General features: G+C 45.1%; 1 protein-coding gene across 1 annotated transcript in view; it reads left to right on the top strand.

The window, feature by feature from the left end:
- Ankrd27 (ankyrin repeat domain 27) overlaps positions 1–14,089 on the top strand; it is a 51,477-nt gene extending 37,388 nt beyond the window's left edge. Inside the window, 10 exon segments of the mRNA XM_087191014.1 lie at positions 621–665; positions 3,271–3,393; positions 7,876–8,073; positions 9,016–9,135; positions 10,145–10,306; positions 11,246–11,357; positions 12,224–12,302; positions 12,494–12,566; positions 13,660–13,679; positions 13,681–14,089. Coding sequence (XP_087047140.1) covers positions 621–665; positions 3,271–3,393; positions 7,876–8,073; positions 9,016–9,135; positions 10,145–10,306; positions 11,246–11,357; positions 12,224–12,302; positions 12,494–12,566; positions 13,660–13,679; positions 13,681–13,900 — 1,152 coding nt within the window. The 3' untranslated portion in view covers positions 13,901–14,089.
- The last annotated feature ends 841 nt before the right edge of the window (positions 14,090–14,930 follow it).

Raw genomic sequence — 14,930 nt, 5'->3', positions numbered from 1 at the left:
CTAAATGGATGCACATTGAGGCCATACTCTTAAGAGAAATAAATAGGACACACATGTGTAAATACCGAATAGTTTCTCTAGTGTGAGAAACTAAAAGTGTAAATAAAGATCAAAATATATAATAGATAATGTGAAATAGGAAGAAAAGGTCCAAAGGGGATAGAGAAGGGGAATTGGGAGGGGTAGGGGAAAGGAAAGAAAGGAAAGGCATAAATATGAGAAAAGGAAAAAATGGAAACAAAGTCTTTGTAAATAGGGAGGGGTGGAGGGGTTGAAGGGAGGGCAGGGGAATGGGGAAAAAAAAGAAGAACCAAGGTATATCATATAAAGGTACAAATTCCCAGTGATAAATGTCATCATATTGTATACCTAAAATGTGCCAATAAACTTAATGAATTAAAAAAAAAAACACATCAGGAGACAAAGGCTACTTACTAGGTTTTCAGGATGTTTATATTATTTCTTATTACTGTATTTTTAAAATCACTTTCCTAACACTCGTTTTCCTTTTTTTGTTTTTTCTTTGGGTACCGGGGATCGAACTCAGGTCCTTGCGCTTTAGCAGCAGGCGACAAAACCATTGAGCTAAATCTCCGACTCTTTGTTTTCCTTTTATTAAGGTAGAAAAACTCTTAAGAGCAGTTGCTGATGGAGACCTGGAGATGGTGAGTCTTCAGATGAGTATTTTAAGAAGCTAGTGCTCAATCTGAAACAGTACACTTGTGTTCCTGTCTGCACTCTTGAGCTCTGGGTTCTTTGCTCAGTCTGCATTAGATGAGGTGGTACATGTGTATTTGATGGCAGCAATGTTGTATTTTCCAAATGAGTTTGGAGGCACAGTATGAAGACATTTTTGCTCCAGGGATGGTGAGATGTGGGCAAGATCAGACTGTGCCCAGCGGCCTAGAGAGTGCAGGGTCACGGGGAGAGGAGGAGGTAGTAGAGACCAGGCCAAGTCCAGAGCCCTGAGTGGGGCTGCAGTTGCTGGCAGTTCTGACTTGGGGCAGGGGCTGAGGTCTGAGGCTTGGGGCTCTGAGAGTCACAAGCAGGGGTCTGACTACTCTGGGCTGGCAGCTGAAGATGATATTGTGACTTTTGGGAAGGCATCTGTTCTACCATCACTGCCAAGGGACGGGGCACATCTGATGAACTCGGTGGACAGCAGAGATAGCTTTTGGGAGATTCCTAAGGGCACTTTCCCCTGGCTTTCCTTTGGCTTCCGGAAAGGAATATGCCATGTGTGTTTCACTGGGAATGAGACCCAGGGCCTTCACACTGAGCTACATCCGCAGCCCTTTTTTTATTTTTTGTTTTGAAACAAAGTCTCACTAAGTCACTAAGGTCCCCAGGCTGGGGTGGAACTTGAGATTCTCCTGCTTCAGCCTGGAAAACTGCTGGGATCACAGGCATGCCCTACAGTGGCCAGCCTATGTCTGCCACTTTTAATGGAGTAGTAAATTAGGTGCTTAACCATTTAGAAGCCCTGAGTGCAGTAGGAAACTGCATGAGATTCCCAGACAGACCACTCTGACACATAAAGAAGAAGCAAATCAGCTTTAATGCTGGCGGTTCAGCAAGTGACTCTTGTCAGTCTTAAGAGTTTATTCTTCTTTATATACTTCTTTTCATATTTACAAGGCTTGATTTCATTGGCGTTTCCCTGGGAATATAGCAAGCAGGATTTACACAAAGCAGAGCAGCAGGTATGTGTGTGTGTGGGAAGGGGAAGAGTTCTGGCAGGACTTTTTTTTTGTACCAGGGATCGAACTCAGGTCCTTGTGGTTGCGCAATAGGCAGTGAAACCACTGAGCTAAATCCCTGGCCCAGCAGGACTTTTTGAGTCCATTACGTTCCTTTGGTGACAAATTACAGAAGTTGTCATGGTCACTCAGGTGCATTCCAGAAACAGCATAGTTACCCACTTAACCCCTAGTTGTCTAAAAACAGTTACCCCACAGTTGCCCAATTCCATACAGAGGGGTGATTTCCTCTCTTACGAGAAAATCATCTTCCACTATTCTTACCGCTTCTAGGATGCAGAATCTTGCAGAATCTGAATAGTTATTGGTCTTCACCCAGAGGCCCCTGTCGGTCTGTGAGAGTGGCACACGGAGCCTCGGGCCGGGGCGGGGGGGGGGGCACGAGTGTCAGTGTCTGGCCAGGGCTGAGACCAGCCCCAGGAGCACTTGGCATTCTTTGTGGAAACGGAGGAGGGTGCCAGGGTGTGAGCTGGGCACAGCCTGAGTAGAGAAGCGCTCGTGACTGTCTCAGGCTCGGGTGCTCTGCTGTACTGTGGCAGGTCATCGATGGACAGGGGCAGCTGCCCAGGGCCCTAAGTCGTCCTCAGGCTGACCTCCTCACATTTGATTGCCTTCCCCTACCCAGGCCACCTGCCCAGCAGGTTCCCACCCTAATATTTTTCCCTTCCTCTCTCCAAGAGGAGCTGCCCACGGCCTGTGTCACCTAGGCTGGTGGTCCCTGCCTAGAGGCCTGGAGTGTGTCCCCTTGGGCAGCATTCCTTATCAGGAATGTGGAAGTGACCTGGAGTGCTGAAGGTTGGAATCAGTAGGGGTCCTCCTGAAACTCTCCCTCCTTGCAGGAATGTGGTGGCTTGCAGTACTTAGAACCAGGCCTTGAAACACATTTATATGCTTTATTCTCTGGCATCTGATATCATAGAAACCAGCCTTTACTGAAACATAAATTTGCTCCATTTGAGGGTCTTTTCAGTGCTCCCCTGTGGGCTAAAGTGCAGTAGTGGCAGAACACTGGTGTGGAGTCCAGGTGCCTGTGGGTGGGTCTCACTGCCCAACTGGTTGTACGCTCTGGGATGGGCTGGTGACCGCCCAGTGCACATGGTCTGGCAGGTAAAGAGGGAAGGCTCTGGGAGCTGCCTCTGGCGTGTGGGACACATACAGCTAGGGAACAAATGTAAGGGACATACTCAGCAGGTGCCAGGACAGGCCGGAAAGCCTGCCTGAGGCAGCACCAGCATGCCCCTTTGTAAGACAGAAGAGAAACTAATAGCCGCAAACATGGTAGGCAGATCCCTCTCCATCCTCTACAGATGTGCACCACTGTGCCTGGCTTTGAGTTCATTTTTATACAGGAATTTAGAAAGGCCTGGGCACAGGTGTGTCTGCTTTGCTGGTCGAGGAAGGAAGTGTATTCCCCGCAGTGGGAATAGTTCAGGGTGTGTATGGCACCGTTGCCCATAAAGGTGCTGAGGGTAACCTCCAGCTCCTGTTTCTCTTTACTGTCCAACACTAGGTGCGCTACCTTTTGGAGTGGACGGAGGAGGACCTGGACGAAGTGGAGGATGCTGTCAGTGCAGTGGATCTTGAATTCTGTCATCCCCTGTGCCAGTGCCCCAAATGTGCTCCAGCCCAAAAGGTTTGGCTTTGCCTCTGTTGTTGGAGTTGGGGAGGCAAATTCTTCTTTCTCCCCTTAGGAAGGTTCTCTGCTGCTTGGCCAAATAATTATTGAGGAGCTATGAGAAGTGTCCCCTGAGATGTCCTGGGGACTAACTGGCTGAGGGTGGGAAGACACTGACACCAGGGTGGGCTCTGGCTTGCCGCCTGCTCTCTGCCTTGGCAGGTGAGAGGGCTGGTACGCGCCCACTGCTTAGGCGCCCAGCTGCACTCTGGGCCCCAGTAACGGAGTAGGAGTTTGAGCGGAGGTGCCTGAGGGTGTCCGTCCCTGTGCTGGGGTTCCCTTTGCTGCCTTTGCTCTGGGGTTCGCCCTTCCTGGGGATCCCTGTGCAAGTACGGAGAGATCCCTTGGACTTTTAACCCAGTTTCCCCCAAGGTGAGCATCTCTCAAAACTACAGTAAGAGCATCACAACCAGGATGTGAATGTAATCCACTGATCTTAATTGAGATCTTCTCAATTTGACTTGTGCTCGTTTGTGGATTTAGTTCCATATAATTTTGCTTGGGAACACTCACAGGTTTGCATATCCATAGCAACATTCAAGAATAGTTTCCTCAGCACAAGAATAATCATCGTGTCCTTTTCTAAACACACCTACCCCTCTCCCTGTTGCCCCCACCCCGCTGGCCTGACCCCTGGGAACCACTAATTCGAATGTGCTTATCCTCCCAGCTACTCAGCTCTGAGAGTGCTGGCAATAACAGGTGGGCACCACTGTGCCTGGCTTTGTGTTAATTTTTTTACAAGGTGTGAGATTTATGTTGAAGTGTTTTACTTGCCTATGGGTGTCCACACTTCTTTAGAGTGCCTTTTGCACTTCAGTTGTGTGCGTCTGTTTCCGGGTTCTCCGCTCTGTTCCATTGATCTGTGTCCCTCACTACTACCACACTGTCTCCGTTATGGAGGCTCTGTAGTAAGTCTTGATCCTGGGCAGTTAGTCCTCCTAATCTATTCTTCTCTGCTAGGATTGTTATAGTTTTTCTAGGGCCTGAGCCTTTCCATCTACATCTTACAAGCTTGCATATACTCACAAAAAAACCAAAAACTCCTTTGGATTTTGATAGGAATTACATTGAATCTGTAGATCAATTTGGGGAGAAATACAATGGATCCTTGAGTTACGACTGGCCTGATACATGAACGACTTGGGTTAAGACCAGACTTTCAGTTTTAACTTACGACCAAAGTCTTGCGTTACAACCCAAATGCTGGCTGCTTGTGCCTCCAGATGGTCTCAGATACAGATTTAACCCTTAGAGTTCCAGAAGGAACATTACAACATCCTTTCCTGTGTAGGGTTAATTGAGAAATCCTGGGCCAATGTCTCAAGGACACTGAGATCTGCCAGGAAGAAAGTGTGGCCTAAAATTATGCAAGAGAGAGACTTTGAAGTCTGTGTAGAGGAGCCTGAGCCTCTTGAGTTACAACCAGCCCCTGTGAATGAATTGAGTTTGTAGGTCAAGGGTCCACTGTAACATCTCTATGATGTGGAAATCATCAGAGAACATGGCCCATCTCTCCAGGTACTTTGGCCTCAGATTTCTTTCAACAGTCTGTGATTTGTAGCACAGATACTCTGCCTTTTGTTAGCTATTTTCTTTACAGCACTTGTGAATGGTGTTGTGTGCATCATACTTACTCATATGTGGGTAACTAGAGGTGCTTACATCCTCTTCGAAAAAAATTAATTTGCCTTCACAAAACAGTGTTGTGAGAAAACACTACCTTATTTAGACAGCTTCAAAAAAATAGAAGAAAAAACAACCCAAAAAAAGACAGCTGTGAGGCTACTCTAACCTAAGAGTCCTGAAAACAACTACAGGTTTCATCCACCTACAGCTTTTCATTTGAGGCTGAGCTGACCACTGAGGACATGCAACTTTCAATCTGTCCCTAAGTTGCTGGGTTTCTGTGGTCCAAAGACTGATTTCCTCAGGCTCCTGCTGTGAGAAACACAGGCATTGAAAGGCAGATGCTGTTCCAAAGGAGCCTGGGGGCCAGCAAGTTGGTGCCCATGCCTGCGGGTGGCCAGAAGCACTTACTGTGTCCCTGCTACTGTCCTTTTTTGTCGTTTACCTACCTGCTGTGCTTCCCCACCTCACAGTTCACAAGTTGTAGCAAGAAATGGAATTCTACATAAAAATATTGGTAGATTGGATAAGTCTTACACTCCCTGGTCTTTTAAAACCTCTCATCCTTTTCTGTTTTGTAATTTCTCAAATACGCAACACTAAATTGCCTCATGTCTGAAATTGTTAAAATCCCCACCCCAACCATCATCCTCTTCTAGCCCAGAAGTGTGTTTAGAATTTATTTTTTTTAAAAGTTCTTTATTGAAAGTAGTGTGGTGGTTCACAGCTCTAATCCCAGCACTTGGGAGGCTGAGGCAGGAGGATTGAGTTCAAAGCCAGCCTGGGTAACATAATGAGACCCTGTCTCAGGAAACCAAAAAGAAACCAAAACCTCTTTCTTGAGGTGTGACTTACATGCAATAAAGTATATGCGTGTAGTTTACAGGCATTGAGCTGTTAGGGATGTGCAGACTGACACACAGTCTGGGTGGAGTTCTGTGTCTCTCCTTAGGTTTCCACCTGCTGCTTTGCAGTCAGTCCTTCCTCCGTATTCCTGCGCCCCAGGCACACGTCTGTGTACATTAGTTTGCATTTTCTAGGATTTTATGTAGAAGTAGAATCAAAAAGTGCAAGTTGAGTATCACTTACCTGAAGTGCTTGGAACCAGAAGTGTCTCCGTTTTTTAGGTTTTGAAATATTTGCATAGGCTTTGAGTATCCCTAAAAGAAACCACTAATTTTCCAAAGGAATTGTAGCTTTTTACATTTGCACCAGTGGATTGTGAGAGTTCTAGTTGCTCCACATCTGGTTCAGCACTTTTCAGTGGGAGCCATTCTGGTGCAGGTGCAGGTGCTGACTGTACAGGTGTGTCGTCTGCATGGCTGGAGGCTCTCGATGGCCAGGAACAGGTGGAAATGGGAGGTGCACTTCTACTTGTGTCCTTTTAAAAAATATGAGGGGGTATTTCATTCTGTGTGTTCAGATTTTCTTCATTTGATTTTTGAGGTGCGATTTACTCATAGTAAAATTCAGCCTTTAATCGAGCATACAATTTAATGTGTTAATTAGTGATAGGCCTGTAAAGCGGTTGGTTTTCACTGCTTATCATCCTTCCCAGCATGGCTGATTGAGAAACCACTGTGAATGACAAGGTCGTTTCATGATAAAAATGAAGAAGAATGGAGATAAGTAAGGAGCAGTCTCATGAGGTCAGACAAAGGTGCGCACAGCCTTGTAAGCCCTGCATCCTCTCCTGGTCACACAGATTACTTTCCCGCCCACCTGCCGCTGCTCTATTCCCTCACCCTTCGGTGCGGTTGTTTTTGACTCTGATTTGCCTTTTCTTGATAACCTAGGTTCTCAGTGACCATTCACTTGTCATTTGTGTGGAAGGGTCTCTTCAGATCTTGTGCTATTTATTTTTTAAGATAGATGATCTTTTTGAGCTGTATGAAATTTTAGATATAAATTTTTAAAAAACATTTTTCTTGCAAACACTTTTTCCCATTCTGCAACTTTCTCTTTCATCTTCTTATCATGTCTTTCAGAGAGCAAACATTTAAAGTTTTTATAAGTCCAGTTCATCAAACTTTTAGTTTTTATATCTTCTCTAAGGAATCTTTACCCCAGTACCATAAAGATCTTCCTTCCTTCCTTCCTTCCTTTTCTTTCGTTTTTTTTTTGACATAACATCTCAATATGTAGTATAGATTGGACTTGAACTTGCTATGTAGCTCAGGCTGGCCTCAAATTTGCGATCCTCCTGCTTCAGCCTCCCAAGTGCTGGGATTACAGATGTGTGCCACCATGCCTGATTAAGAAGTTTATAGTTGTATAGCTTGGCATGGTGGCACATGCCTGTTATCTCAGCACTTGGGAGGCTGAGGCAGGAGGATCACCATGAGTTTGAGGCCATCCTAAGCTATATAATGAGTTCAAGACCAGCTTAAACTACATAGTGATATTCTGTGTCTGAATAAGTAAATAAGCAAGCTTTCCAATTGTAGCTTTTACTTGTCTGTCTGTGATGGCTTTTGATTTGTATGTTTGGAATGAGAAAGGGCTGATGTGCCACATTTCCCTGTGTGGCTAGCTCGTTGCCCCATTCCCACCACAGACTTTCCTTGTTGATGCCTGTTGTAACAGGGCATCCTTTTAGCAGGCTTGCTTTACTAAAAATAGAAGCTAATCTTTTGGTATAGCACACCTTTCTTAAGTAACAGGGATTCACCTAGGGCCATGTGATTCCGGATCCCACTGTCATCCCAGATTTGGCATACAAGCAGGGACGGAGGGCAGATGGCTTCTGTTTCTTCATCCTGATTTCTTGAACATTGGTGACATTTCTGTTTCATCTTTCACATGTACCAGAAGCTGGCAAAGATTCCTGCCAGTGGGCTGGGGGTGAATGTGACCAACCAGGACGGCTCCTCCCCGCTGCACATCGCTGCCCTGCACGGTCGAGCAGACCTTGTCCCCCTCCTGTTGAAGCACGGTGCCAACCCGAGTGCCAGGAACACAAACCAAGCTGTGCCCCTCCACCTGGCCTGCCAGAAGGGCCACTTTCAGGTATGGGCTCTGTTTCTTAGGTGGCATAGCAGGAGCTTGCTTTTGGCTGAACTCACTGGGTGGAATTGTGCAGAGGCCCAGGGTTCAGGGTCAGTAGCATGATTCCTTCCTTCTGCCCAAGTTGAGATGCCTGTGGCGGGATCACTCTGCAGCAGAGCATAGGACTCTGGTCCTCCCTCGGGCACAGCCAGCCCTGCTCCATTGCCATTTACATCTGGGGGACACAGCGGTGTCACTCTGACCTGTCTCCTGTGCTCAGGTGTTGGGTTACCTTACCTGAGCTAAACAGTTCAGTCCTTCATAAAAGCATGGCCTCCTTGGAGGGGTTCAAGAAAGAATTTGGGAAGGATTCATCCTGTATTTGGGGGAAAATTATCTATGCGTATATTTTTTCATTTTCCTTTCTCAGTTCCACTGTAAACTTTTTTTTTTTGATACTGGGCATCGAACTCACCACCTTGCATTTTGAGGCAGACTTGGTGCCACTGAGCTAAATCCCCAGCCCTCCACTGTAAGCACTTTTTTTTTTTTTTTGGTACCGAGGATCAAACTCGGGTCCTTGTGCTTCCGTAGCAGGCGGCGAAACCACTGAGCTAAATCCCCAGCCCCACTGTAAGCTTTTTAAAGACATGGTCCATCTCTCCCCTGAATTCCTTGCAGAGTGCTTCCAGCACCAGCTCCCTAACCTGTCAGAGTGGAGTCATAACCCCAGCTCTCCACAGGGAAAAGAGCTAAAGATGAAGTGGAAACACTGGTGCCTAGCATGCTGCCTGGCACAGAGTCCCTCAGAGCAAATGTCCCTCCCGGTTCTGTGGCTGTCCTTTCTCCTGAGGGTCAGCCATGTCTGAAAAGCCTCAATAAGCTTAGAGAAGTCAGAATTTCAAGTTAGAGGATTTCTTGTAAATTTTGATTAAGGTTGAAATTTTCTCTTCTCTGGCCTAGGTGGTGAAGTACCTACTGGATTCTAACACAAAACCCAATAAAAAGGACGTAAGTGGGAACACACCCCTCATATACGCCTGCTCTGGGGGCCATCACGAGGTCGCAACGCTGCTGTTGCAGGTCAGGCCCCTCCCTACTTCCCATGATTCTGCTGGGCATGGCGGAACAGGCCTCAAGGTCTGTGCTGTGCGTGCGGGCTGCAGCACTGAGGACTTGGGCTCTGTTTTTCTGAAGGTCTGGGCCTGGCCCGACTTCCCATTGCTGAGCCGAGGCGTTACCTCAGTGCCAGTCAGGTGGCCTTGGTTCTCTGCACTTTCTTGCTGGAGGTTACACACTGTTGAGGCAGAGCAAAATCTAAAGCAGCAGGAAAACCTGGTTCGTTCATCACTTTCCTGCTCAAAGGAACTCATTTTGGTGGATTTTTAAAAATGTGTATGGTTCAAGGCCAGCCTGAACTACATAGTGCGACCCTGTCTCAAAAAAACCAAAACAAAAATGTGCATGGTTTAGATCACTAAATGTTTTCTTTTCCATTTAATGTAGAAAACTGTTTATTAGTCTTGATTTTTTTTTTTTTTTTTTTTTGGTATTGGGCATTGAACTCCAGACCTTGCACTTGCAAGGCAGGCACTGGAACCACTGAGCTAAATCCCCGGCCCTAAAGTCTTGATTTTTAATGGTCAAGTAAGTCTGGATATTCTTAAAAAAGTTTGTGGTGATACTGGGGATTGAACCAGGGGCATTCTATCATTGAGCTGTATCCCCACACCCTTTTAAAATTTTTCTGAGACAGGGTCTTGCTAAGTTGTCTGGGCTACACTTGACTTTATGATCCTCCTACCTCAGCGTCCCCTGTATCTGGGATTAGAGGCCACTTTTTCTGAACTGTTACTGATCTGTACATTTAAGTGGTTTCTGTTTTTTCTGCTATAATGATAAATGCTGCAGTAAACATCCTTGTCTCATCAATCTTTTTTCTCAGTGTTACTTTCACCACCAAGATTTTCAGAAAATTTCAGAGATATGGAAAAGTTGAAAGAATTTTATTGTAAATATCCATACATCCACCACCTAGATTCTGATTAGCATTTTTTCACATCCCTTTTGACTGTGTGGTTTCCCTTTCTAGCATGGTGCCTCCATTAATGCTTCTAACAATATGGGCAACACAGCCCTGCATGAAGCCGTGATAGAAAAGCATATCTTCGTGGTGGAGCTGCTTCTGCTTCACGGGGCATCGGTGCACATCCTGAACAAGCGGCAGCGCACAGCTATGGACTGCGCAGAACAGGTGAGCAGGGACAGCCAGAGATCTGGGGTCCCAAGCTCCCCTGCAGCCCAGTTTTGGAACAAGATTCTCCATGGCCACAGCCACCGACACCTTTGGAACTCAGTGCCTGGCTGTTAGTGTGCCGGACACCTGCTCCTGGTTACCTGTCAGGGTGGGCGGCAGCCCAGGCAGCCAGGAACCATCCTTTCTGGGGTAACCTTCCAAAGCCTGGCTGCAGGTGTCCCCATCCCGGCCCCCAGTAGGTGCCCTCGTGTGGCACCCTCACTGCACACGGCGCTCAAGGGGAGTAGGGAGTTACGACTCCTCTGGTTCTGCCAGTCCCTGTAGCTCAATGCATTTGTGGATTTCCAGTTCCTGAAGTTCTGCGAGGAGAGGCATGATTGCAGTTTAACTCTCTCCAGTGCAGTGGGTGTTTGTCAGGGCCAAAGGGGAGACAGCCTCGTCTCTTGGGACAAGGTACCTCTTTTTCTTGTCTTCTTGGTGAACCTTTATCTAGTTTTCCACTCAGAATGGACAGCTAGTTAAGGGTATTGAACGACCCAAATGGGATATTGAAGTCACCATAAATCCAGCTTAACCATAGGCCTCCTGATTTTTAATTTTCAGTGACCTTTCTTAACGGAATTGAAATATTTTAGTTTGAAGACTTTTTCAAATGATGACTGTGTTTTGTTGAGTACTTACTATGTGGCGGTCCTACTATTGCCAGCCCAACTACATGGAGCAGTTACACCCACAGCCCTGAGTACCCCAAAGAGGGCACAGCTGGGCTGTAAATACAGGGTTGCTTCTACCAGTGGGCTTTATGGCCTCAAAACTTTGTTCATAGTTGCTTCTGAGCATTTTTTTGTTCCATCCACACCAATACCGACACAGACAAGTAATAATTTGCTATGAAAAAATTAAAAATTGTGTTACATTTTCCCTTTTAAATTGTAGAATTCAAAAATAATGGAGTTACTTGAAGTAGTACCAAGTTGTGTTGCCTCATTAGATGATGCTGCTGAAACAGAGCACAAGGAGTACGTGACTGTCAAGATCAGGAAAAAGTGTAAGCATGTACAATCTTCACTTGGGTTTGTTTGGAAATTCACGGATAGCTACTGGTTTTAATTTTGAATGTGAAATGTAATTGTAGTTACGTCTGGGAGGCATACAGGAACCACAGAAATGTCTGTCACATTCTGATTTCTTCAGGTGAGGGGAAAGTTTTTAAATTAATCTTCTGGCTGATTGTTAGGATGTTTCCTGAGGAAATAAGTAGATACTCTCAGCTTACCTGAAGATTTAGGCCTCCACTTACCAAATGGCAAGGAAGAGAGACCTCTGGTAGACTCCAGACCTCATGTGCCAAAGCCAGGTGTTGTGTATATTTCTTGGACTCTGGGGTAATGTTACCTTTAACGTTTTTTGCTTGTTTGGGTTTTGGTAGTGCTGGGGATTGAACCCAGGGCCTGGCACAAGCTAGGCAAGTGCTTGCTCTACTGCTGGGTTACATCCATGCCCCAGCAGGTGATGCAGGTTGATGGTAATTAGAACAGCAGTAGCCAAATAGCTGCGAGTCGGAAGTATTTTCTTTTCTGAAAGTTAAAAAAAGGTCCTTGTTCTCCTGTCTTGTAAAATAACATTATGCAGTTCATAATTGCATTGCAGTACTGTACATAACCCACTCATGTATCTGGATGATCCTGAGGCTGCTGTACCATAATTGGCTGAGTATCAGTGTATTAAGGATTTATTGTTTTGTCTTGCAGGGACTCACATAATAAATAGGTATCTGCTGTGTTTCTTTAAGCAACTTTAATGCCTAATTTTCTATATTTTGTTTAAAGAAAATTGGAAGCTTGTTTCTATGCTTCAATTTTAAAACAATCTAATCCATTTTAAGATTTCAAATATTTATCCTTTCATTTACAGGGAACTCAAAAATGTGTGATCTACCAGATGAGCCTTTTACAAGACAGTTTTACTTTGTTCCCTCAGTTGGTCCATTTAAGTGAGTATAAAATTCAAGTTGATTTTTGTGCTTCTGACCCTGCAGTTTACTTGAAACAGAAGATGCACATGTACAGCTTTTAATCTACAGTATGACTGTCATCCAGTGCTGCCACCTTGTGACCAACCAGTTTCAACCCAATATCCCAAATACTTATTTGGGGTTAATATTTCGTTTCTTTTGGGTTTCAGGGGAAGGACTTCAAGGGAGATTACAGCAAGAGATAGAAGTGTCCCTAATTTTACAGAAGGTTGTTTGCATGAGGTGAGTTTTTAAACCCTGGCTTATAGTCATACTTTTAAAAGCCTGCCTTTTTTAAAAGTAATCCTTGGTAAACACATTTTTTTCTTGGTAGTCTTCTTCATTAATGGGGTTTCCTGCTAAGGAGTAGGTCTCCAACCAAAGCCATGAGATATTAAATATGATATCAAAATTAGTCACTTTAATAGAAATCACATTTTAAGGGTCTCACCATGTGGTTCAGACTGGCCTTAAACTGTGTAACCCAAGTTGGCTTCAAACTCAAAGGAATCCTCCTGCATCAGCCTGCCAAGTGCTGGGATTACAGACATGCACCAACAAGAAATCACTTTGAAACTAAGTGTAGTTTAAAATGTTAGGTACAGTATTTGTTCCAATAAGCCCAGCCACATAGGCCATGGTGGTCTCTCTGAATGGCATTTTTCAGAGATGAATTACTTTCAGTAGTAGACTGTGAATCAGGATTCTTTTCATAACTAACTAATGTAGTAGGGAGATGGCCACATAAAGAATAGTGTAGATAAACAATTTTATACCATATTTAGATATTGTTTACCCACCCATGTACAAACTGTTGTTCTTCCTTTCATGATTAAAACAACAGAAATTTGAGATATTTCACTGAGTGTACACACTGAAAAACACAGCTTCCCATGCATGCGACTTTCCATTTTGCCCTCACTTTCCTTTCTCCACTTGGAAATGTATTTAAATACATCAACGAAGTGTGTACTGTGGGCTGTCTGTCCCACTAAGGGCTGGGGGTGTAGCTCAGCAGTAAAGCACTTGCCTGATGTAAGAAAGGCCCTGGGTTCCATCCCTAGCACTGCCAAAAAAAAAAAAAAAAAAAAGAACTGCAGTTTTAATTGCTGCTAAATGTTATAGTGAGGAGAATAATCTGAAGAGCTATAAAAACATGAAAACATAAAAGGCACTAACCACACAGTCACACCACAGCGCACGGATGCTGGGATCGGCATCATTCCTGTAGAGTGCTGAGCCCATGGCCCGACATAGTAACACTCGAAGGTGGCTGCTGTGGACATCGTGTTTACAGCATCACGCAGACATAAACTGAACTGTACCTTCTCTTTAGCCAGAGAGGCAAAGAGGCACACAGAACCAGTTGCCTGCCAGAGCAGAGCAGACTGCAGACGGCTGATGAGGGAAGTGATGACCTGCCTGAGGAGAGGCCCGAACGGAAGCAGTTGGTTCCCAGGAACCGGCGAATGCTCCGCAGGCATACGGTTGATGTCGTGGTTGTCCCCAAGGACCCAGAGACTGCTGGTAGCCCAACCCCCTCCCAGGAGGCCACTATCTCCCAGCCTCAACAGTAATGGGGTTAAATTTGCTGCCAGCAAGTGAGCATGCGAGATGACACTCAGCATGAATACAGCTTACACCTAAGTATATTTGAAATAACTGACTTGACAGGCTGTCTTCAGAAGGTCCCCAGAAGCTTTTCCGTGGCTAAAAGAATGAGTGCAACAAAAACGTTTCACCATCTCTCTCCTCTTCAAAGCTAATGAATACACTTGAAAAGGAATGGAGAGAAATTTGGTAAGTGTCCAGCTCCTACATCTGAGGTGTGTCTCTAAGTATTCGAATTTCCTGGCTGCAGGTAGAGGGTTCACTGTCAGATTCCGTCCTCCTACCCCAAGGTGCTCATCTCTGTGATAAATTAGCAAAGCATATGCAAAGAGAATCCCTTCATCTGGGATAAGCCAAAGAGAAGAAACTTAGGTTTCATGGTACCATGGAGGCCAGGCAGAAATGTCACATCGAAATGAATAAGTGGAACCCGGAAAATGTTCCTTTGCAAAGCAGCATTGGAACCATTCTGACGTTCATCTTAGCACACATAAGAGCTGTTCTCTTCCAGCAGACATTGGCCACTGCATGTATGCACGTATAGCAGTGTTCCCAGAAATATACCTTTCCGTTAAGGACCTCCTCCCTTAAGGGCAGAGGACAGCAGTCAGCAGCAAGGTACTTGCCTAGGACGAGCGAGGCCCTGGGTTCAATCCCTTGCACCACCAAAAAAATAAAATTTAATAACCTTTTAAAGGTCACACCTAATGAATGGATGGTTACTAGAGGGTAGATTTGGCACATCTTTCCTTAAGTCTTTTGATTCAAATTCAAAACTTACAGCACAAACCAGGTCAATGTTTAAGTTAGAATTTATTGCCATGTATTACTTTTTATAAATTTCTATAGATTATACTGTTATTTTTTTATGTTTTTGGCCTACAGCTACAAACATGGGTTTGTCCTTGGTACATTTTCAAATAACTTTGTAATAGGGAAATGGTTTTGTGCACATTCTTGGAAATACTTGTGTACGTATAGAAGGCAGGGACCGGT

Source organism: Heterocephalus glaber, unplaced genomic scaffold (assembly GCF_053883595.1).
Source record: "Heterocephalus glaber isolate CG9 unplaced genomic scaffold, H.glaber_assembly_v1.0 deba00001561, whole genome shotgun sequence".
Lineage (NCBI taxonomy): Eukaryota > Metazoa > Chordata > Mammalia > Rodentia > Bathyergidae > Heterocephalus > Heterocephalus glaber.
This window is presented reverse-complemented; position numbering and strand designations above follow the sequence as displayed.